The 24,446-nt window shown below is 48.9% G+C and overlaps 3 protein-coding genes across 6 annotated transcripts in view; 1 reads left to right on the forward strand and 2 right to left on the reverse strand.

Moving 5' to 3' along the window:
* Nucleotides 1-11,390, reverse strand: part of CTSW (cathepsin W) — a 30,022-nt gene extending 18,632 nt beyond the window's left edge. The window contains exons 1-2 of one of the 4 annotated variants that reach the window (XM_082202827.1): nucleotides 11,136-11,390; nucleotides 9,281-9,392 (exon numbers count right to left, since the gene is read on the reverse strand). In XM_082202827.1, coding sequence (XP_082058953.1) covers nucleotides 9,281-9,392 — 112 coding nt within the window. In that variant the 5' untranslated portion in view covers nucleotides 11,136-11,390. Of the gene's footprint in view, nucleotides 1-696; nucleotides 912-9,280; nucleotides 9,395-10,955 lie in introns of those variants that run through there. The other 3 variants (XM_082202826.1, XM_082202825.1, XM_082202829.1) reach the window with 3 other exon arrangements.
* Nucleotides 1,502-13,014, forward strand: LOC309520877 (uncharacterized protein). The gene is made up of 5 exons (XM_082202853.1): nucleotides 1,502-2,746; nucleotides 8,253-8,410; nucleotides 10,209-10,283; nucleotides 11,386-11,549; nucleotides 12,460-13,014. The coding sequence occupies exons 1-5, from the start codon at nucleotides 2,616-2,618 to the stop codon at nucleotides 12,571-12,573; spliced, it is 642 nt and encodes a 213-aa protein (XP_082058979.1). The 5' UTR covers nucleotides 1,502-2,615; the 3' UTR covers nucleotides 12,574-13,014.
* A 3,030-nt stretch (nucleotides 13,015-16,044) lies between these two features.
* Nucleotides 16,045-23,463, reverse strand: LOC309521307 (transmembrane emp24 domain-containing protein 10-like). The gene is made up of 5 exons (XM_082203674.1): nucleotides 22,944-23,463; nucleotides 22,337-22,457; nucleotides 19,809-19,882; nucleotides 18,821-18,947; nucleotides 16,045-16,616 (listed from the first exon to the last, which is right to left on the reverse strand). The coding sequence occupies exons 1-5, from the start codon at nucleotides 23,133-23,135 to the stop codon at nucleotides 16,495-16,497; spliced, it is 636 nt and encodes a 211-aa protein (XP_082059800.1). The 5' UTR covers nucleotides 23,136-23,463; the 3' UTR covers nucleotides 16,045-16,494.
* Nucleotides 23,464-24,446: the final 983 nt, after the last annotated feature.

The raw sequence follows: 24,446 nt of genomic DNA on the forward strand, positions 1-24,446 counted from the left end.
TTGCTCCCCCCATCCTGCACACACTTTTTTTCATGCACACATACCGCCCCCCCCTCCCCAAGTCAACCTGGGACGCTATTTATAGGCTAAGGAGACAAGAGTTCCCTGTTAACGCAGGAATGTCTCGCTTTTAGGAGAGGGAGAAAAGGGGAAAGAGAAAAGAGAAGTCGAGGTCTCCTCCTCACCCTCCAACCTGTCAGATGAAAGCGGGCACTGTTTCTTGGGTTTATTTTTAATAAGGAATGAAAGGGAAAACCCCACACACTTAAAAGCAACCTTGGCTAGGAGGACATTCACTACCTCTAGATGCAAAAAAATAAAAAATGCTTCTGGGTCATTGAAAGATTCAAGTATTAGATGCAGATTCAAAAATAATAGCTAGCTAACTTATTAACAGCTGCAAAAAAAAATCTTCATTGCTAAAATCTGGAAAATAACATATTTTAGGAGGACTTGGCGAGGATCAATGAATTTTGGAGTGAAGGACACGATTGATTGTGCTCTCAAATTATATGACAAGATGCAAACATGTCTTACAGTTATTGTAAATATATTTTTCTTTGTCCTCTTTTATTATTATTTTTGCAAAGCTTGATCTTTGTATCTACTGAGTAAACATTTTAAGCAATTTAAACAAAAAAAAACCTTCCTTGGCTGGATCAGACCAAAGGCCCATCTAGCCCATCATCTTTTTACCTCCAACAGTGTGGCCTTCTCACAGGCAGCGCTTGTGGCTTTGTTATTCGCATCCATCACGTACACAGGACACACTGCCTCTGGACAAGGCGGGTTTGTTGTGGCTAATAGCAATTGATGGGGTTATAGCAGCCAGGGCTGCCTCTAGGTCTGAAGGCGTCTCCTCAAGGTGGTCAGGATGTGCTGTGGCCTCACGGAAAGTTAAAAGTGGTGGGCTTTACAAAAGCAATGAAATAATCTTTTTATTGAAAACTGGAGTACTTTCATCATGCACTGAAACTGCAAAACACTTTTTTAAAGGTGCAACACACGCACACATACAATATGATAATGCAATAAATTTTCCTTTTCTGGAAATAAGAAGAAAACGACGATGAGCCAGGTATGAATTATGTAATTCATTCAGTCAGAACTGAAGATAAATAGTGTTGGATTGTCTCCGTTTTAAAGTAATCTGCAAACACTAAACAACTTCTCCATAAATATTTACATCAGATTTAAGATTTGACTCTTACACGCAAATTGAAAAAGCTTCCCCCCCACCCCACTAATGAATAAATAAATAACAAAAATGATTGTAATAAACTTCTTTTTTCTAAGTAAGTCTTTCTTCATTTTTCGTAATCTTACATTTACGACAACGTCCCAGAGTGATTCTATTTAGTGGTCTCTGGTGCATTGTGGGAAATTTAAAGTGATGGACAGAGTCAGAACATTCCCTTTTGCAGAGGACAGTCCTCTCTCTGAAGGCTCTGGACCCTCTTGTGAAGGGCTGTGCAGTCCAAGGGTTGCAGTCAATAGACCCATCAAGCAGTAACAACTGGGGGAAGGAAAAGGCATTGGGTTTTTTGCCTGCCTGCCTGCCTGACAGCCAGCCCTCCTTACTCCCTTATTCTGCCTCTGTGTAGGAGCTACAGCTTTTTGAGGTGGGAGCAGAGGCATGTACCCAAGAAACAGGCCATCTACGCAGAACCTCAGAGCTTGCTGGCCTTTGCACTGCCTTGTTTCCTGCCCACATCCTCAGTGACAGCAGCTGAAGCAAGGCTGGCGGAAGACATTTGGCCCCTGAGGTGAACCACAAAATGGCACCCCTTTTCTTTCAGGGAAAAAGGGGTGAATGAAGGTGTCAAATGAACCTTATCTGACAGCTGAACTGTCAATCAAAGGCCGTGGCAGGAGTGGAGAAGAGGCCTGCTCTGAATCACGATGGGTGGAGGCATAGCCCAGGAGACACCTCCAGCGGACAGCCAGCCCCTAAGGGTAGCAGGAGGCCTTTGTTCTTAGGTTCATTAATGCAGCGAGACACAATCTTGCCTCTGAAACACACAGGCTGAGGTAAAATACAAGGTTTTAAAGCCGCCACCATGGAATCCAACAGGTCCAGTGCAGCAGAAATGTTCTCCCACACAGCCCCCATTGAAAGGAATGGGACCTGCACCAGGTGCAGATGTTTGGTTTTTGTTATTTTTTTAAAGCACTCTGCTTATGCCCAGAAGTTCCTTTGCCCACCCTTCCAGAACTGAGTTGGGCTATTTCAAGCATGTTCTTCTGACGCTGAATCTCAGCTCCTGGTTTTAATTCCCCCGCCCCACACAAGGTACGTTTTTTTTTTTGTGGGAGGGCGAATGCTGGGACACGGCCCCCAGGAGCTGGCGCGTGATGCTGCCTCTCCAATTCCTCTGAGGGAAGGCACAAGCCTGCCTGTGAAAAATGCCAAGGTCACGGCAGTGTTGGGGGAGAGGCAGATAAAAGTGGGTTCTCACAGTCCCTCTGCTTCCATCCTTGCTCTGCCCAAGCCAGTTTCGCCCGCCTAGTCTAGCTGGCATTCTTGGCCAGGCTAGGCTACCCTGCACCCCCGCTGCTCTCTCCCCCCTGGCTTTGCCCGCCTGGCTTGGCGTGGCACCCTCCTGGCGTGCGCCATGTTCCACCTGGTGCTTGTGAGTGGGTTGCTGGCAGGGGTGTCGTCGTGGGGGTCCTTCGCCCTCCTCCGGGAGTCCAGCCTTGATGAAGAACAGCCGCTCGAGTCGTCTGTCGTTACCCTCAACGAGAGGTAAGCAGCTGGCCAGATCCTTTTGTGCTTGCAATTTGGGAATACTATCTGGTGCGGTGGCTGGACCTGAGGCGCTGATTTAATACCTGTCCTACACCTAAAGTCTGAGGCTCCCTGGGTGGCTTGGGGTCAGTCTTCCTCTCTAGCTTGGCTCCCCCCCCCCCCCAGCCTAGCGTACCAAGCAAGTTTGTTGTGATGATTAAAATGGGTGTTGGGGGGGGTAGGAGTGTTGTGTGTTGTCTTGAAGGAAATGTGGGGTGTGGGGCTGGTCCGTTGGGATGTGATGACAGGTGGGAAGAGGGTTGTTATTTAGGGTAACGAAGAAGACTGTGTGATCAGGGGAGTAGGGAAAGTTTGCATGCAGATGGTCCCAGGGTTGAGATCCTGTTGAGCGTCTTAGCATCTGCTTTCATTGCGGGAGGCTCCTAGGTTCAGTCATTTCCCCCCTTCAGTCTTGCACCTCTCCCGGTATGGCTGGGGGAGACCCCTTGCTGCCAGCCTGCCAATGACCTGACTCAGTACGGTGCAGCTTCGTACGTTCCCCTATGCGGAAAAGTTACAGGGGACACGGCAGAGATTTTTGAAATGATGCATACTGCAGAGAATGTGGAAACAGAGATACTTTGCTGGCAATTGTTACTCTTCCCACAACCAGCTTGGCAGAGGTTTCAGAACAGACAGAACCCATGCTTCCATTGCACCTGGTTAACTTACAGACCTCTCTGCCACAATTCATGTCACTGGTGGCTGCCTTTTAATAATAATAATGAAAATTAATTAGACAACTTCTTGAGGACCATAGATGAGTCTTAGACATCCTGGCTAAATTGATCTCCCATGGTCAGGGGCAAGCTATCCTAGGACATTGCCAGCTGCTGGGGATGAACATCAGGGAATGGCCATTGCCTTTGTAACATGCTTGTTAGGGTCCCAAAGGCTGGCCAGTGGTGGGAGCAGGATCCTGGACTAGACAGCCCTTTTGTCTGATCCAGCACAAGCTTGTGCAGCATTTTCCCACAGGTGTTTACTTGGAAGCAAACTCTGCTGCGTTGGAAAGGGGCTTACAAAGTTTGCAAAGGATTTGCAGCTGCAGTCTTTTAAAGTGCGGGCCCTCCTGGGGGATATCATCAATTTGTCCCTTGGCACGGGGACATTCCCAGGGGAACTGAAGGAGGCAGTGGTGCGCCCGCTCTTAAAGAAAACATCATTAGATCCTTTAGATCTATGATCATTAGATCCAATTACCACCCGGTTTCGAATCTTCCGTTCCTGGGTAAGGTGATTGAAAGAGCGGTTGCTGAACAGCTTGCTGGGTTTCTGGATGAAACATCGGCTCTGGATCCATTCCAGTCCGGCTTCCGCGCTGGTCATGGGACCGAGACGGCTCTGGTCGCCCTAACAGATGATCTTCGTAGACAGCTGGATCGAGGCGGGTCGGGGCTGCTGATTCTTCTAGATCTGTCCGCAGCTTTCGACATGGTCGATCACGAACTTCTGGACCACCGCCTTGCCGACGTGGGGATCCAGGGCACAGTCCTTCAATGGCTGCGCTCATTTCTCTCTGGTCGGGGACAGAGGGTGGCGCTTGGGGGGGGAATTGTCATCGCGCCACTCCTTGGTGTGTGGAGTACCTCAGGGTGCGATACTCTCCCCGATGCTTTTCAACATCTTTATGCGCCCCCTCGCCCAGCTTGTTCGGAGTTTTGGGCTGGGTTGCCATCAGTATGCCGATGACACCCAACTCTATCTGTTGATAGATGGTCATCTTGACTCGGCCCCAGACACACTAACCAGATGTTTGGAAGCTGTGGCTGGATGGTTACGTGGGAGCCGGTTGAAGCTAAATCCTTCGAAGACAGAGGTCCTGTGGCTAGGACGGGGCGACATGGGATTGGGAGGGCAACTCCCATCTCTTGCGGGGGCGCAATTAGTGCCAGCACCGTCCGTTAAGAGTTTGGGTGTAATCTTCGACACCTCCCTTTCCATGGAGGCGCAGATTGCAGCTATAACAAAGGCGCCATTTTTCCATCTCCGCCAAGCTAAGCAGTTGGCTCCTTACCTCTCTCGCGGTCACCTCCAGACTGGATTATTGTAACTCACTCTACGTGGGGCTGCCCTTGAGACTGACCCAGAAACTCCAGCGGGTGCAGAATGCTGCAGCGAGACTCCTTATGAGGTCTTCGCTGCGAGATCACATGCACCCGGTGCTACACCAGCTGCACTGGCTCCCGGTGGAGTACAGGATCAGGTTTAAGGTGCTGGTTTTAACCTTTAAAGCCCTATACGGCCTAGGACCCTCGTACCTACGGGACCGCCTCTCCTGGTATGCCCCACAGAGAAACTTACGGTCTTCAAATAAAAACATCTTGAAGGTCCCAGGCCACAGAGAAGTTAGTCTGGCCTCAACTAGAGCCAGGGCTTTTTCGGCTGTGGCTCCGATCTGGTGGAACACTCTGTCACAAGAGACCAGGGCCCTGCGGGACTTGACATCTTTCCGCAGGGCCTGCAAGACAGAGCTGTTCCACCAGGCCTTTGGCCAGGGCACAGCCTGACTCCCTCTCTCGGCAATCTTCATGGAGCTCTGGCCCAATGGTTGCCAGTGGCCTGAATTAATTAATTTTATAATGAATGATTTTAGAGTGTTGTTTATGCTATACTTTTATACTGTTTTATTGTTGTTAGCCGCCCTGAGCCCGGCTTCGGCTGGGGAGGGCGGGATATAAATAATATTTTTTATTATTATTATTACTCAGAAGTAAGCCCTACCAAATGCAATGGGAACACAGCAAGCTCCCTTATATTGAGTCAGGCCACTGGTCCAACACACGAATTGGCAGCTCTCCAGGGTTTCAAGGCAGGGGACATTGCAAGCCGTACAGGGAGATGTCCAGCACGACTGATTCTGGGCTTTTCTGCATGCAAAGCATATGCTCTACCACAGCGCTTCCCCAGTGGGGCTGGCATCTATAAGAAAGGGAGGTGAGGATTAATATTAATAATAATTTTATTATTATTACCCTGCCCATCAGGCTGGGCTTCCCCAGCCACTTTGGGCGGCTTCCAGCACATCTAAAAGCATAATAAAAGAGTTCTGGGTCTTTCCCCTTGCTGTTGCTACAGCCAACAAAAACAGTCCAATCCCACATGTATTCCTCAGTAGTAAGCCCCAATGAGTTCAATGGGACTTCCTCCCAGGTGAGTAGGCATATAGGACTGTGTCCGAAAAGGGCTCTCGTTGGGAGGAATCAATTCAAACTTATCCCTGCCGCTTTCTGCTAGCTCAGCTTGCTTCAATGCCAACCAACTAGTCCAGTCCTTGTGAGACAGCCAGCATGGTTGCCTTGCTATAAACCACCTTGTGGCTTGTGCAAAAGGTAGAATACCTATCACCTAGACAGAGGATCACTGTTAGGGAAGAAATCTCAGCCAGTCAGTGTAGGCAGTATTGAGTTAGATGGACCAAGGACCTGCTTCCTGCTTTTCTCCTGTGAGCACAGTAACAATTTTAAGGGACGTTAAAGCAACCATGGCCATGCTGGTCAGCAGCACCAGCTTGGCGGGAAAGATAATTGCCTGTACTGTTTGCAAGGAGGATTATTTCGGCTAAATGTTAGGGGGAAACGTCTTAACCATAAGTACTCTTTGACAGTGGAACAGGCGTCCTCCTTGGGAGGTGGTATGCTGTTCTTTGCTGGAGAGGCTGGGCACAGGCTGCCAGGGATGCTGTCATAGAATTGTAGAGTTGAAAGGGACCCCTGGGGGCCATCTAGTCCAACCCCCTGCAATGCAGGGATCTCAACCATGACAGATGGCCACTCAACCTCTGCTTTAAAACCTTCAAGGAAGGAGTAGCTAGTTAACTAGTCAGCCCCCCTGAACTCCAGATGTTTGCTTGGGTGGCTTTGCCCCTGAATCACTTCCCAATATTAATTCGGGGAAGGCTCCAGGTTCTCCTGCCTGAAACCTTGGAGAGCTGCTGCCAGCCAGTGTTGACAATATTGAGCTGGATGGACCAGTCGCCTGACTCAGTAGAGGGCAGCTCCCTCTATACCTGTGTCACTTTTGGCTGTTTCGATGTCACTCAGGCTGTTAGAAATCCAGGAGCCCCTTCCAGATCCGAAACGGCCTCCTTAGCCTGTTCTGCTTCATTAAAATTAAAATTATTAAAATAAATTATAAAAATTAAATTAATTTGGCTGAGGAGGATTGTGTAGCTAAATTCGAAGGTGGAGAACTGCATTGCATATAGAGGACAGAAAAGGCCACCTGAATTGTGTTGTTGTCATACCTCTGTGTGGTGCCGGGAGGTGAGCTAAAACAGAGAGGAGGCTCATTCTGGAGGACAGAGTTGTGGTGCAAGGGAAAGCACAATCCTTTTAGAAAGGGATGTATTCAGCAGGTTATCTGAGTAACAATAGGCATTGGAAACAATGGATGTTTTTCTCGGTTTGTTTAGGCTCCTGCTTGTTCAGTGAACTGGATGCCAGCTTTTGCTCCTCCGTTTTGTTATGGCAGCTTTATTGGCAGATATTAAAGGGGGAATGCATCCCCTGCTAATCCCTTGCCCGTCAAGCTGCTGTTAAAAGCAAAAGAGCAGGGAGGGCTATATTGTTTTGTTGTTGTTGGCAACCTCAGAAGAGATTGCTCCTGTGCCTATGGGACGGATGAGTCTGCTCCATTTTGTCTCAGCTTCTCATTTTTCTAATCTTCAGTTTGCAACATTTCTCCAGCAGTTTGCAATTTATTGAAAAATTCCTCATAAAAACAGCCAGCTTTTACTGCACATTTCTCCTAACATACAAATCTCTGCAAGCAATTTGTCCTAAAATCATTGTATACCATTTTCACCAAGATGTGTGCATTTTGCTGCACACTTTCCCCTAATACAGTTTTGTGCAATTTTGTTGTTGTTGGAGAACTGTTGGACTAGGGCCTGGGAGACCAGAGTTTGAATCCCAGCCCAGCTATGAAGCTCACTGGGTGACTGTGAGCTAATCGCTGCCTCTCACCCTAACCTACCTCACAGGGATGTTTGGAAGATAAAAGGAACTTTTTGGAGGAAAGAAGGTGTCGTAAGATTTGTTTCACATTGTTTCAGGAAACCCAAATTAGATAGGCTCCTGCGATAATGCAAACTGAACCTTATTTCTCCCAGATTCATACCTGTGCCTTTTTGCACATGCTACCTCTCCTGCAAGGGTGAGAGACGTTTCCCCCCGCTAATGAAACCCATGCTGTGCTTGTGTGGTTTTGAAAGCTCAAACAGAAGTGGCATTGCAACAGCAGAGGGACATATGAAGCTGCCTCCTATCAACTCAGACCACTGGGCCATCTAGCTCAGTAATGTCCACACTGGCTGGCAGCATCTCTCCCTAGCTGGAGATGCCATCGGGGGTTGAACCCGGCGCCTTCTGCATGCAAAGCATGTGATCTGCCCTTCCCCAAGCGACATTGGCAAGCTGTAGGACCTGTAGCTGATCTCTGCCTGTTCTGTCTCCTCCGGCAGCTGCAGGGAGCGGGCCCTCCAGGAAGTGGGCTCTGCCACACTCCGGTTGCTCCGGTTGGACAGCCCCCCCAGGATCGCAGCTGGCACAAGGAGGCAGGCGCATGAAGCTTGGGAAATGATGGAACTGCCGGATCTGTCCAGTGGGGGGCAGCATTTCAGTGAGTCTTCATTCCCACCCCACTTCTGCATCCCTCACCTTGACCTGCCCACTTATCCCAACCCCAAGGCAGGGGTTTGATCGGCACTGGGCCTTGGCTCCAGGATCTGCTTTCAACGCCAAGGCTGCCGTGGAATATCAGTTCCCTAAAGCATGTACAAGGGACGCGGGTGGCACTGTGGCTTAAGCCACAAAGCCTAGGACTTGCCCATCAGAAGGTCGGCGGTTTGAATCCCTGCAACGGGGTGAGCTCCCGTTGCTCGGTCCCTGCTCCTGCCAACCTAGCAGTTTGAAAGCACGTCAAAGTGCAAGTAGATAAATAGGTACCGCTCCGGTGGGAAGTTAAACAGCGTTTCCATGTGCTGCTCTGGTTCACCAGAAGTGGCTTAGTCATGCTGGCCACATGACCTGGAAGCTGTACACCGGCTCCCTTGGCCAATAAAGCGAGATGAGCGCCGCAACCCCAGAGTTGGCCACGACTGGACCTAATGGTCGGGGGTCCCTTTACCTTTAAAGCATGTACAGAGTGCCTTTTCCTTCACCACTTACCACTGATAGTGAGGGGCTTATGGGTCAGAAAGCACACCTTCTGAAATTACTTAAGCCTCTGCATAAACTCACCTAACCATAATCTTCCTTTTCCTTTTGCCTCACCAAGTACCGCTAATTAAACTGAGATAAAAGTTGCTGCTGCTACTTCTTTTTTTTTTAAGCCCTGTTTTTATGGCTGTCTGAGCAGCCCAACAGACAGAATTGCAGCATGTGAAGTTTTTTCTAGCATGAGGGGGGAAAGGTCCATCTTTTCAATTTGGCAGACATTTTTACTGAGATCAACAGGAGCAAACAGCTCAGTCTGAAAAGCTCAACATACCTAGTTTTGATGCGTCGGAAGCTTGAAGATGTGGGTTCAAATTCCTCCCTCTGCCAAGGAATTGCTGTGAGATGTTGGGCAAAATGCTCACTTTCAGCCTTGGTAGTCCCATCTGTGGAATGGGGAGAGTGACCAAAACTGGGGGACATTTATTGAGACCAGCAACTGTTACACACCTGCTGGTAATCCCAAATTAATATCACTTCCACACTGCTCCTCACATTATTTTGATCTAGATTAGTAGGAATACCTCCCATCAAGGGGAAAATCACAACTTTGTTAGGCTTCCTTACACTCCACTACAAACTTTCCCCCAATTTTTCTATTTTCCTTTTATTACTTATCTCCAGGGGGTATTCCTACTAATCTAGATCAAAATAATGTGAGGAGTTCAGATCCCGTCATGTGCTGCAATAAATCTATGCTTTCTCTTTTTTTCTTTTTTTATTATAAAGTATAATATTGCTTTTTATTTTGAATCAATATGGTGCGGGCCAGCATAATCTTTTAAGTGCTTTGGGTCTCTAAAAGGTCTTAATTTGGCCCTGGGAGGGACATATACAGCCTGCAACCTCAACCGTGGAACTGAGGTGACTTTATGTCTGCAGAATCAAGCCCAATGTTTGAATCCGTTTTAGGTTCCTTATCTCCCCAAAGCCCACTTCACCCCCCAATCCTTCCTGTAACATCTTTGGCTGGGGAAGAGTTCCAAGAAACCCACAAACCTTAATAATAATAATAATTTTTATTTATACCCTGCCCTCCCCAGCCAAGGCCGGGCTCAGGGCGGCTAACAAGCAATAATAAAAACAAGTTGAATGAATACAACTTAAAAACCTTGCCACTATTTTGTGGCCTTTTCCTTAGTCCTAATAATAAAGGAAGTGCCTTTCGAATTTCATTCTTCTCCCACCTGTTCCCCAAACAGATCTTTCGTCCAATGAGACACTTCTGGTCCGAAGAGAAAGCTGCACCCAAATTTCCCACCACGTCACGTTGGAAGGTAATGCTAAGCCAGGGGTGAGGAGCCTTTTCTTAAGGGCTGCATTCCCTTCTAGACAACCTTCCAGGAGCCACTGGCCAGTGGTTGGGAGTGCCAGAGGGGAAAGTGGCAAGGGGGGGGCCATCAAAGCTTCATTTGCACACCCACCTTTCTCTATCCTCCCACCAGGCAAGCAAAGGGGCATTATTGGGGCTGAAGATAATCAGGGGTGATTTCCCTCCGTCGGAAGGGAAGGGAAGATCCCAGGTCTCCCAGGGTTTCAGAGGCAAAAGTGGAAGGTGCACACCCTCCAACATTTCTCCAGTGAAAGTAGGGACGTCCTAAGTAAAAGTGGGACATTCTAGGATCAAATCAGAAACCTGGATGGCTTCTGCAAACCTGGGACTGTCCCTGGAAAATAGGGACACTTGCCGAGAACAATATAGCATCAACTTTGTGGGGCCCAGCCCCCTCAAATATTTTATGGGGGGAGACAAAGGGACTTTGGTCCGTAAGGGTTGGCTCCTATGCCTGAAAGCTACCTTCAGACCTGAAATTGCCCATCCTGGCTGGATAATGGAGCCGTTTAATTAAAAGCCAAGGAAGCATGGCACTTTTAAGTTCCGGTTTACTAATGCTAATAAATGTTAATGCACTCTACTCTGAAGCATTCCAGCAATTTTCGACTCTTACCTCCATTTTCTCTAGAGTATTACCCACAATGCACTTGTGGCAGCCATGTTTTCCACTTAAACTGTGGTGCCCCCTTGAGGGGTGAACTGCATGATACACTCAGATACCCAAACACAAAACAAATACAGATTTGGAGAGGGGTCTAGAATGTAGAAATGTCAAGAGGGAGGGTTCTCTCACCTAACCCTTTTGTTTCAGCCTCAGGTGTAGGGGATCTGTCAGGCCCTACAACGCTACAACTCCCATCGCCCCATGACCATTAGCCATTCTGGTGGGGCTGCTGGGAGTTGGAATCCTGCAAAAGTTTCCCTCCCCTAATTCAGGGGTTTCATGGGGGAGAATGACCCCCTGTCTGCACTGCAGCTTCCTTCCCCACCACCTTTCCTGTATCTTCACCCACCTTTTCCTTCTGGACTTCCTCCTCCCCCAGATCTTGGCTGGCAAAGCTGGGTGCTGCACCCGGTGTCCTTCGTCTTCACCCAGTGCCTCGGGTGCCGCTGCCGACGAAAGGACAAGGCCCCTCCGCAGACCCTTTGGATTCAAGACTGCGGACTTGAGCAGCCGAGCCGTCGGCCAGATGGGCAAGCCAAGCAGGTACAGAGCGCCTCTCAGAGAGCCGTATGAAATTAGGCCGAGGAACCACAGGTTGCGCACCTCCTGAGCTAACCCTGTACAGTCTGCTCTGACCGGCAGTGCCTGTCCAGAGTCTAGGGCAGAGAAGGGCCCATCTTTCCGCACCTGCTCCCAGAGATGCAGGGATCGAAGGTGTGACCTTCTGGGCTGCCAAACAAGGGAATCTGCTCCTGACTAAGTATGGGCCCCTCCTCTGGGACATAGGAAGCTGTGGGGGTATTGCTGGTGACCTAAACATTTCATGGCACAATTCTGCAACATGCCAATTTATATCTAATGATGCAGATTTAGGTCAGATTTCAGAGCAAGGGCGGGGAGCGATCTCTGGCTCTTGCTGTCAAGATGCCAAGTGATGGATCTGGCCTTGATCACGGGCAGAGAAGTCTTTTCTGAGATGGATGAGATCCTTTTAATCAGCAATTATAGGGATGACCCTGGGGAGCTTGCAAAGCAGGGGTTAATTCCCACTGCACTATTGTCCCTCCCCCAGGGAACCCAAGAAGGTGCCTTATTCCCTTCAGGCTATTTGTCTACATAACTCAGTATTGCCCACTCGGACTGGCAGCAGCTCCTTAGGGTCCTTGCTCTTCTCTTCCTGGCTGGGCCTTTTTAAGGGCTCCCTCTTGTGTTCTTGTCTTCCGGAGAGCGAAACAAGGCTAGGGTTGGCCCTCCTGTTATCTTTGGATGGTAAGTGAATAAATTGTACCAGGAAGCTGCTTTCTACTAAGCCAGATCCCTCTAGCACAGTTTTGCCTACACTGACTGGCAGCAGCTCTTCAGGGTTTCAGACCAGGGTCTCTCCCAGCCCTGCCTGGAGATGCCATCAAGGACTGAACCTGAGCCCTTCCTCCTGCTGCTTCTCTCTCAACAGAGGCACTGCTGCCAGACCCGCCGGGCACCGATGCCCTTCGTGTTCCTCAAAGAGGACGGCTCGTTGGTCATTCGAGCAATCCGCCTGGAACGAGACTGCCACTGCCGCCCCTGAGGCTTTGCCCCCATCCTGGCTGGCGTAGAAGGCGCCCCACGCCGAGGGTGACGGGAATTTGTAACGGAGGACTGCTGGAGCATCAACAGAGGACCCCTCCAATTGGCAGTTGTCAATGTTGGGGCAGAGCAGTGGAAGAACCTTTCTCCCACAAGGGACATTAATGGGGTGAGAAGGGAGTCCGTTTCTCTTCATGCTTGGTTGCTGCAGAGGAATCCTCTGATCCAAATACAATCAGAGAATGCTATCCCCTTCACAAGTTGCTGGGACTTCAACTTTCCATTATCCCTCACTGCTGGCCACGCTGTCCAGAGATGATGGGATTTGGAGTCCCAACAATTTCTGGAGGGCCACCGGTTCCTCATCCTGGAAACAAAAGATAACCTTCAACTGATTTTGCTGTTGAAGGTCACCAAAGAATTGTGATATATATATATATACACACACACACACACACACACACACACACAGTACCATTACAAAACTACAACCAAAGGCAGCGTCTCTGGGGGATACGTTACTTCATCACCGAGTGAAGTTTGTACCTCCGTAGCTCATGAAAGGACCTCCATAGTGGTGGCTCCCTGGCATTGGAATGACTTCCTTCTTGAGATCCAGCTGGTGTTTGGGCACCAGCTGAAAACTTACCTCTTTAGCCAGGCTTTTTATGACATGGGTTCTTGATGTATTAAGCCACTGACTTTTGTAGTAAGGAGGGTAAGTTGTCATACTGCTTGATTTCATATTAATATTTGTTTGTTTACTGGAATTGTTGTAATGTTAAGTTTCATTTTATATTTTATATACCCTGATTCAGGATCGTTTGCGTGTTGAAGGACAGGGTGAAAATGAATCTCTTTTGAGTTGTACCTTACAGTGAGCTTGCCCGCCTCTTCCCGTTATTTGGCCCTTGCAGGTCCTATGGCTTCCCTAGTCTGATGCCCTTTCAGATGTTTTGGACTACAATTCCCATCAACTCAAACCAACACAGCCAGTGCAGGGAGTTGTAGTCCCACAGCATCCGATAGGAAAGGGCTGCCCTTAACACTACAACTAGATCTGCATACAAGTACCATCTCCATAGGGGACGCGGGTGGCGCTGTGGGCTAAAGCCTCAGCGCCTAGGGCTTGCCGATCGAGAGGTCGGCGGTTCGAATCCCCGCGGCGGGGTGCGCTCCCGCTGCTCGGTCCCAGCGCCTGCCCACCTAGCAGTTCGAAAGCACCCCCGGGGGCAAGTAGATAAATAGGTACCGCTTACCAGCGGGAAGGTAAACGGCGTTCCGTGTGCGGCTCTGGCTTGCCAGAGCAGCGTTGTCACGCTGGCCACGTGACCCGGAAGTGTCTTCGGACAGCGCTGGCCCCCGGCCAATAGATGTGAGATGGGCGCACAAACCCCAGAGTCTGTCAAGACTGGCCCGTTCGGGCAGGGGTACCTTTACCTTTACCTTTACCATCTCCATGCCATGGGAAACATCTTCTGTTGGTTTTTGCAGATCAAGCTGCTGATAAATGCACAGGAGCAGGTCAGGCTGTTTTTCTTTTTGATAAGTTGGCAACCCTGTCATATAAGCATGGTTGACACCCATAGAATAGAATGTTAACGTTGGAAGGGGCCTCAAAAAAGTCATTTAGTTCAATAAGAAGAATGAAATTGGCAGCAGTTAGAAAAACTCAACCCTGGTATGTGAGTGAAGGAAACTCCTCTGACTGAGTTGTGACAGTTAAACAGGCAAGGAATTAAGTTTAATTTTTCATCATGGACATGGCCACAAAGTCAATGGCTGCAGTTCTGGCAAGGGCACAGGGTGAAGGGGGCAAATTTTGTATCTTATCCGTATAAAGAAATGCATGCAGATTTAACAATAAAAATGTATTGACTATTTTAATACAACCTTGCTGCGAATTTGTTGTCTTTTTATGTTACAGAAGAGAGGGCGAGTTAGGCTGACAAGGCAGTAATATGTGCATAAAGTTGCAACAGGAAGTGGGAGACGCAAGCAAGTTTTGCTCTAACCCATTTGAGGGACAGGACCTGGTGCGTCGGAACCTGTTTTTAAGGCAAACACTTTTAACCCCTGTAATTAAGAAGCAGCGAGGGCTTCTGAACATGTGCAGAGAGCCCTTCCCAGCCTCCTGAGTTATGGCAGACTTCAGCCAACATGCGTCTTAGAAACTGCAGCCCTACACTTGCTTAGCTGGTGGGAAGCTGTGCTGAGCAGAGAAGGACTCACGTGCACAAATTCCATGGCTTCTGATGGGATTGTTAAAAACACATGCTTCGAAATTCTCTCCTCGAAGTGAGGGAGATCTGAGGTGCTTGCTTTGGTGTGGCCTAATCTGAAAACTCAAAAACTGGAGATGTTCCCAAGCTCCCTTTAAATATGGAGGTTCCATTTTTATAACACCAGGTAGTCACTGATAGTACTATCAACCACCACAGATTTCTCAAATCATCCTCAGGGATGGGGCCAAATTCAGTCTTCCCGGCCTCCCTGTCTCACAGGACATACCCTACCATACCCCTCACCTCTGTACCCTCAAGTGCTTGACTGAAAGAGATCCTCAATTTGCAATAATGCCCCTAGATTCCCTGGAAGGAGAGAGATCAGTGTGTGTGCAAGTCCCCTCTGCCGTTCCTGCAGCTGAAAGGTAACCTACAAAGAGTTGCCTCTACTGCTTTTCCCTCTGGCCACACAAGCCACAGAAGGGTGTCCACAATAACACTCCCCACCCAAAGTCTAATCCATGGGTAGGCAAACCAAGGCCCAGGGGCCGAATCTGGCCCAATCGCCTTCTAAATCCGGCCTGCAGACAGTCCGGGAATCAGCGTATTTTTAAATGAGTAGAATGTGTCCTTTTATTTAAAATGCATCTCTGGGTTATTTGTGGGGCATAGGAATTCGTTCATCCCCCCCCCCCAAAATAGTCTGGCCCCCCACAAGGTCTGAGGGACAGTGGACCGGCCCCCTGCTGCAAAAGTTTGCTGACCCCTCATCCTTTACACTGCGCATCTTATCACTGCGCATCTTCCTCCAGCAATGTGGAAGACTGAGAGCCACCATTCATGCCAGCCTGGTGAGTGCTGCTGCTTTTTCAAAGGTTTCCAGAGTATTTACAGGCTTTATAGATGCTGTTTCCCACTATTTGCAATTTTACATACACACACGCTACCTGGGAAACTTAAGCCCTGCGTAACCAGGGTGACACCTGTAAATTGTCTCTGGCCTGTGCTATTTTTCTAGAAAAAGAGGTGCTGGAACCCACCTGAGATGTGCCAGAACTGAGTTCCTGTGAGTTCCATATGAAAAAAGCCGTGTTTATGGCCTTTATCCAGTCTACCAAAATCCACACATCATAGACCCTGTAGAATACCTTTTTCCTGACTCCAGATGAGGCAAGGAGAGGCAAGACCCTCCTGCATTGTTTGCCATAACTCTCCCCTCACCCACCCACCAAAACAGAAGCCATATCTAGGAACCAAAATTTATTACTTCCAAAGTATTACACTCAGCAGTTGGGACTTAAATTACCTAGTCTAATTAAAACACCTGCCCCACCACATCCCCAGCACCACCACCATGCAGAGCAGACGAGCACCATGGTCGGTTTGGGAGGAACAGCAAGTGGTTTTCTAATCTGCTCCCCAGAATCCATGCCTTGTCTGATGAGCGGCTCCATTCCTGGCTAGCAAAGAGATCCAGTCCAGTTGTCAGTTTCCACTGAGAGTCCTGGCCACAAGGAAATCCCGGGAAAAAATAATGCAGTCACCTTCGGAGTGGAATAATTCAGCGGAGAGAGATTGAGCATGGTTCACACCTAACAGGTTGTAGGCTAGATCCATGGCAAAACTAGGCAGGGGAGTCCAGTAAAGGGGGGCCGCCCACGTCTTGCCTCTCCCCCTGTGCCCAAACCGGAGCTCAATCACTCGATGAGTTTCTTGGCTTTGAAGAAGCGTCTGAGGTAGAAGACCTGCCAAGTGGCCAAGCCCACAAGGCAGAGCATGGAGAAAATGCTGAAGTAGAAGACCCGAGCGCTGGTGGATTCTGCAAAGAGAGAAAGACAAGGCCAAGTGGCAGATCCAGCTCCGAGCTCCTAGGGTGGAGCGGTGGTTAAGATCTGGGAGACCAGAGTTCAAATCCCCGCTCAGCCACAACGCTGATTTCAGGCCAGTCACAGTCTCTCAGCCTAACCCGCCTCACAGGGTTGTTGCTGGAATAAACAGGGGAGGGGAAAAGAACTACCGTATTTTTCACTCCATAAGACGCACCTAGTTTTTAGAGGGGGAAAGCAAGAAAAAAAATACTGGTATTCTGCACAGAGCATGTAAGTGGCTCTCGCTTTTCTTGCTTTAAACCCTTCCGTCCCTCCTCCCGCTTCGCTGAGAAACCAGCAGAGCAAGCTGCACAGCTCTCGCTGAAGTCAGCAGAGCAAGAGCGATAGCTGTGCAGCACCTCTTCTGCTGGCTTCCCAGCAAAGCGGGATGAGGGACGAAAGGGAGCCCTTACAAGGGACCGCTGAGCAGAGCCTCGCAGTGGCTCTTGCTGGCTTTCTGGGAGGTGTGGGAAGGGACAGAAGGCAGCCCGTCAGTCCCTTCTCCCACCTCGTGGAAAAGCCCCCAAGAGCCGCACACATGCTCCGCGCGGCTCTTTAAAAGGAGCGCTGAGCAGAGCCAGTATGCATCCCAGATGCGAATGAAGGCAGGAGGCTCTGCTCAGCGCTCCCTTTAAAGAGTCGTGCAGAGCGTGTGTGCGGCTTTTGGGGGCTTTTCCCCGAGGAGGGAGAAGGGTCTGATGGGCTGCCCTTCTCCCTCCTCGGGGAAAAGCCCCCAGGAGCTACACACACACGCTTCGCGCGGCTCTTTAAAGGGAGTGCTGAGCAGAGCCTCCTGCCTGCATGAGCTCCGTAAGACGCACACACATTCCCCCTTACTTTTTAGGAGGGGAAAAAGGGCGTCTTATGGAGCGAAAAATGTGGTATGTTTGTACACCACTCATTACCTCCTCAGAGGAACGGCAGGATAATAAATGCAACAAATAGCATTGTCGGCCAATTGGTGCAAAAGAAGGACAGGACTTTTTTTTATGTATGCTACAACAGCAGCAAGAATACTAATCACTAAGTATTGGAAGACACAAGATCTACCCACTCTGGAAGAATGGCAGATGAAGGTGATTGACTACATGGAACTGGCTGAGATGACTGGCAGAATCCGAGACCAGGGAGAAGAGTCGGTGAAAGAAGACTGGAAGAAATTTAAGGACTATTTAAAGAAATATTGTAAAATGAATGAATGTTAGAAAGATATTGGATAGAAACTAAGTGGTTTCCAGCTGTAATGCTTTAGGAGACATGAAAAAAGGATTATAAATGGGTAAAAGTTTAATGGTAAGGATTTGCTGAACTAACAAATTGAACTGGAATACAAAGAAGGGAAGTATGAGGAGGTCGGAGGAAATAAGGGTATGGAAGTTATGTCATTGAAAATTAATGTGTGTTTTTAATTGTTTATTATTTTGTATGTTTATTATTTTTTCTTATACCCAATTTTTTAAAATAAATATCTTATTAAAAAAATGCAACAAATAACATTAGTACCTTCTAATATTTTATTGATCGGCTTCATTTTAGGGAGGGGCCTTGCTCTACATGCAGAAGGTCCCCACCACTGCCAAAATTTATATATTTTATGACTTTGTGGCAGGTAATGAGGGAAAGCTTCTCTTTGTAAGACTGTCACACCAGTGTAGACAGGGCAGGGAGTAGCTCTTGATACCCAAGGAGGCCTGAGTTCAAATCCCTGCAAAAGCTTAATGGCTGACCTTGGGCCAGTCACCAGTCATAGCCCAACCCTGCCTTGGAGGGTTGTTGTGAGGCAGCCTCCACCAAGATTCTTTGGACTGCAACTCCCAGCAGCTCCCACCATCCCCAACCATTGGCCAGGTGGCTGGGAACATAGGATGTTGGAGGCCTCAAGGCTGATGGACACCATTCACAGCCAAACGAAGGCCAGAGAACAAACAACAGAGCAGGCACAGCCAACATGGTGACCTCCAGACGTCAGTGGACTACAACTCCCAGCATCCTTAGTATGGCCAGTGGTAAGGAATGATGGGAGTTGTAGTCCTGCAACGTTCTGGAGGCCACCAGATGGCGAGAGCCAGAGACGAGGCCCGCACTGCAGCCTTTCTTGGCTCCAGCGAATGACAGGGGGCAAGATCCCCAGTCGCCATGCTTTCGCGCCACTCACCATTGGTATCGCGCATCTCCTCCTCGCGTTGTTTCATGAAGGCAAAGTCTTTGACAATGGATTCGGAAAGGTCCTCAAGCCGACGAAGGTCCACCTCCAAGGGCTTGAGTTTCTCAGCCTTCGCAATCTGTGGGGAAAGGGGAGGACAGGCTGAGCCAAAGGCCAGCACAATGCCACAAGGAGAGCTGGGGCCACAGAGGGAGACGGCCACCAACTCTGGAAACCCTTGGAAAACCCTTAAAAAAACCAGCAGCACTCATCAGACTGGCATGAACGGCCGCAAATCTGCCAAACTCCACCGCAACTGCTCTCTCCGAAGCTCCTTGCTCAAACTCCCTACTCTCCACAGGTCTCAACGGTCGGTGCAAAGGCTTCTGGGATTGCTAGGTGCTGTTTTCGCACCTTTCTGGGCTCATTTTTAAAGTCATTCTGGGTTCAACATGCTCTGTGTGTGTGTGTGTGTGGTCGCGCATCAACTGGATACGTGTAAATGAGGTGTGGCCCGTATATAAACAGTTCAAATAAAAGAAACTAAAGAAGACCTTTGCTGGATCAGGCCAAACAGAGGCCCTAAAGGACCTGACCCCTATAACATCCTCCCCGCCTGTGATTTCCAACAACTGGCATGCAGAGCCCCACTGCCTCCCACAGTGGGGCAAGGTGTTTGGTTGGCCGCTGTGAGAACAAGATGCTCAACCACTTGGGTCTTTGGTCTGATCCAGCTGCAGGGATCTTCTGGCAATCTCAGGGAGGTTCTGCAAGCTCACCCCCACAGCTCAAAGCACCTCTGGGGTGGGATGAATCTTGAGCTTTTCACAGGCTCCCTGTCCTGAGACAATCAAGCCACTTTTACGGGGAATGCAGGAAACGTTTGCACACAGATTTACCTGCTGCGTCTAGTCCACACTATGGGGGAACTGGCACAAACACACCCCCCCGGAGGACTCCCTGCCGTATTTATTCAGAGCAGACTAAGTGCTGCACTTACGTCCTCGTAATTCCGTGCCTCCACACCGTGCTTGATATTGAGGGTGATCAGTTGGTCAGGGACCCGGAAATTCCCTGGAAAAAGAGAGACCCTGGGATTAGGGGTGAGAGGAATGAAGAGAAGGTAGGCATAGATTGAGAGGACAAGGTTAGGATTAAGGCAATAATGATGTCCAGCAGACGTCCCACAACCAGGCACTCGCCATTTGTTCCAAACTTACGGTTTGGTTTAGGCAAATTATAGTCCATCACACCCGGCTGGAAAAGGCTGCCCTACAAAAGGATTTTTAAAAACCACAACACAGGCCTATTTGGACATATGGACTGTTTTTATAGATCTATATGTTTAAATGAAGATCAATATATTTTTCCTGTTAATGTCATCTGGCAATGTTGAGGTTTTATTTTTTATTTTTCCCTTTCCTTTTGTTGTATTTGCAAAATAATAAAAAAATGAAAACTTTTTTAAAAATAGGGTTTTTTAAGTTTGCGGCGTAGCAGTTTCCTATGTATATTTAAAACAGCTTGCTTTACTGGACTAAATAGAAGCATTTCTGGTTTGAAAAACATGGCGGCCAGTGCCTTCCAAACTCCCTTAGCTCAGGATGGGTTCCTTCTCGCCCAAGATCACTATGATCCTTATAATGATTAAGTCATCCTAAAATCAATGACATGGGCAACAGGACCACCTTTCTAAGCACCATCTACTGATCTGCTGCAAACCCCCCATTCAGCAGATAGCTCCATCTTTTACCTGCCCAGCACTTGACACCATACATCCAGGTCTGGGGAATTTTTTTGGTGCCAAGGGCCAGATCCTTATCAGAGCCAAATCTGACAGGTGGGAGAGGTCACCCATCCTACGACTGACTAGTAGGTGGGATCGTCCACAAGTCAACACCTTTTCCACTTTGATTTTAAAGTGGGAGAGGTTCACAAAGGCTTTTGGAAGATTCTTCCTCCACCCTTCTGAGACTGAAATTATATTGTGCTTCTCCTGGAAGTGATGCCCCACCACTTGCGGGAGAAGTGTGTGAGCTGCTTCAAGCAGCACTTGGGAGAAGGCAGATCCCAAAACAGGACCGAAGGTTGTCTTGAAGCTCTTCTCAGAAGCCCTGCTTCTCCCTCACCCAACTGCTGCCACTTGTCTGTTCACAGGAGCTGAGCTTTGGAGAAGGCCTTAATCTCCACCGATCATCCGATGAACAGAGATTAAATCCTGCGGTGCAATCCTATTCCCTCCTTAGTGCAGGGCACACAGCCAGTGCAGGATTAAACCGTGTCCTCCTGCTCATCAGCTGATGGGAGGATGGGCATAGCTTGGGGGGGGGAAAGGCCTGGTTGGTCAAACTGGATCCACTGGTGGGCCAAGGCTGGCCAGAGAGCCCGACATTCCCCAGCGGTCATATCTGATGTCAGGTGTCAAGCAAGTGGGCATGGCTTCAACCAAACTGCCTCATAGGCTATAGGCCACAGGTTCACTGCTGCTGTTCTGGAAAATTCTGCTGGTTAAGAAGCAATCTCTGGCTTTTTCATTCATTCAAGGCCTACCCAGAAAAGGTGTTTGCAATGTTGTGATTAGATGTCATGCAGACTGGCCTCAAGGGGCCCTGCTTCTGGGTCAGCTCTGCATCCAGTAACCGTCTCTTTTTGGACATTGTTTTTTTCCAGTTGTGAAGCCCTAGAAATCTAGGCCAGGCCCTACAATCAATGAATGGATTGTGTGGGTTTGGTAATTAGTCAAGTGTGAGAGGTTAATGCACTGCAGCCAGCTGCACAGAGAGGTTGCCAAAAATCATGATTTTTATAGAGACATCATTTCCATTCTTTGAATTATTATTATTATTATTACCCGCCTTTCACCATCAGGTCCCAGGGCGGGTTACAACAATTAAAATATACAGTTAAAACTTGAATAAATGAGTTCCCAAGTTCTGACCTCTCAGCAAAAAGAAATCAGCTTTTAAAAAGATCTTGTAAGATAATGTTTCTTGCAAATTCATGGTGCTGCAGTTCTGGCAGGTGGGGGAGAAAAGTTAATGAAGAAATCTTCCATTACTGTATGGGATTACAGCTATTATAGCTGTTTTGTTTTATTCAAGTAATGTTATTTGAATAAGGATTATGGTTTTGTTTTGTTTTTTAAATGGAATGGTTCTGTGGAAATCTGCACCCGGTTTCAGTCAATATGGGACAAAAGGCAAGCCCGTGTTAGAATTAATTAATGCCTCTCAGCAAAGAATGTAAACATGGTTCGGGATAGTGCTTAAAGGCAAATCTGAGACAAAGGGATGGAAAAAGGGGCGTGAGTTTGGGAGAAAGTCTCATTGTGAGCCACTGACTTTTCCAGTCTGGGATCAGCTGTGAAACATGAAAATTATTCTAGAATGCTTCAAGAAGACGTGCCTCTGAGCATGTAGGGTGCTTCCCTTCCTCACTGTGCAGGCACATCAAAAACAAACCCAAATTTGGGATTAGAGGCTACTTTTTGAAACTTAAACCCGCCTGCAGAATCCATCGCCCCCATACCTGGCTGGCCATGACTCTCAAAGCAAATCTCATAGATCTCATAGTCGTCTGTGGTGAAGGCAAATTTTCCTTTCTTGGCATCATCTCTGGAGTACAAGAGGTGGCCAGAGGAGTCCGTAACCTGCAAGGAGAAAGGGCCAACTGCCAGCGTCAACTCTAGCAGAGACAACGGGTATCTGGGCATGCGCAAAATGCAAAACAAAAGCTTGACAACAAAGAGTCTCACAGCACTTGCAAAGCCTTAACATCCACACCACACATTTAAACACCACTTTTAACAGTGGTGGCTTCCTCCTGGGAATGGTAGTTTGTTAAAAGGGGGCTCAGAGTTGTCAGGAGACCCTCCCCCCAGCACATTTAACAAACAACAGTTCCCAGAATTCTTTGGAGGATGCCATGATTACTAAAGTGATGCAACAGTGGTTTAAAAATGTACAGTGTGCATTCATTGCTGCATGAAGAAGCTTTCGTGGTCTAGAATGAACTTTGTGGTTGCAGCTGCAACAGACTCCTGTACCATTTAGGTATTTTTGTGAGCCAGGGTGGGGGGAGTGTTTGTCAGCAGAAGAAATGAGGTGGGGAGGTCAAAGCACAACATGCTCCTCACCCGCAAGTCTGTCCTGATCCCCGGTGCGGTGGCTTCCGAGACCACGAATTCCCCGGTGACCATCACATCTCGGTGAAGCTCCTCTTTCAGACACTTGCGCGTCTGCGGCGGAAGCTGGAAGGACAGTCCCTGGCAGCCGCCTGCAGAAAAGGCCAGCAGGGCCAAGGGACCCAGGAGTCCGGGCACCCACATCGCGGTTAAGAACCAGACAAGAGTGCAAAAAATAAAAAGGTGGAGGGGCGGGGAGAGACTGATTCCCTGAATCCTGATTTGCTGTATGCCTTCAACCGAGCTGGATCCTTGGAGGTTCAAATCCCTTCCCCCTTGCCTGGACCCGGGTTGGTCCTTTCACACGATACCGCCTTCCCCCGGCCCCCCCAACCCCAGTATTGCCTCTCTGGTGTCGAACCCCAGTTGGCTACCCCCTGCCCGCTTGCCCCGTAGACTCGATCTCGGATCCCCCAGCCTTCGGGGCTGCCTCCGATTCTGCCCTCCCCCCCTGGCCTTGGCCGCTTCCGACGTGGCGCTCTCCTACGAGTCCGCTCCGCTTGGGGGCGGGGCTTGAGGCGGAAGAGGCCACGCCCCGCTCCAAGCAGGCGGCGTGAAAATGGTCCCGATGACGCGCGACATTTGTCCCGCCGTGAGCAAAGCGCAGGCTGCATTTGTTTTGCAGAGTTTGGCATGAGCCGTTACGCAGGATCAGGCCAGAGGGGGCGCCACCTTGTGCAGCATCCTGTTCTTAACAGGGGTCCAAAAACAGATGGCAAGCGCTTACCAGGGAGTAAGCCTCCTTGAACGCAGGGGGACTTACTTCCGAGTGAACCTGCCTAGAATTGCATCGTTTGAACTTCACAACTTTAGATTGCAATCCCTTAGACTCGGCTACTAGGGAGTGAAATCCCATGGGATCTTATTTATGGGATTTACCTCTGAGCAAACACGTTGTTACTGTCCCGTGCTTGCAACAGCGCTGCAATTTTCACCGCCCTGCAAAGGGTTAATTTAAAGATGCACAGCCCCGCGTGCTTGGTTGCTTGCTTAGGCGGCCCCCTTGTGTTCAGTGATGTCTGCTCCCAGGAAAGTGTGTGTAGGGCCGATCGTAGAATTGCAGAGTTCGAAAGGGCCACGAGGGTCATCTAGTCCAACCCTCTGCAATGCAACCCCCTTACTTGCAGAAGCAAGCCCCACTGAATTCAATTCAGGTAAGTTTTGCGTGTTGGGTTGCAGCCATAGTCGGCCAACTTCACAACAACCCTGAAAAGCAGTTCACTTAAAATGTACGCCCCGATCCTACGCCTGTTTACTTGGCAGCAAATCCCGTATTTAACTCCTAGTAATCGCGCATAGGACTGCAGCCTTAATTGATGCGCTTTAGAGGTACCCGAAAGTACCCGAAGTTCATCATCCGCACCACTAGTGAACGTGCGAATAACCAGGCGAGTGTGCTCCTTTGCTCAGCATTTATTCCAGTACAGAAAAGATGCGCCCAACGTGTGTCGGCCA

Source organism: Podarcis vaucheri, assembly GCF_965113315.1.
Source record: "Podarcis vaucheri genome assembly, chromosome: 16".
NCBI classification, from domain to species: Eukaryota; Metazoa; Chordata; class Lepidosauria; order Squamata; family Lacertidae; genus Podarcis; species Podarcis vaucheri.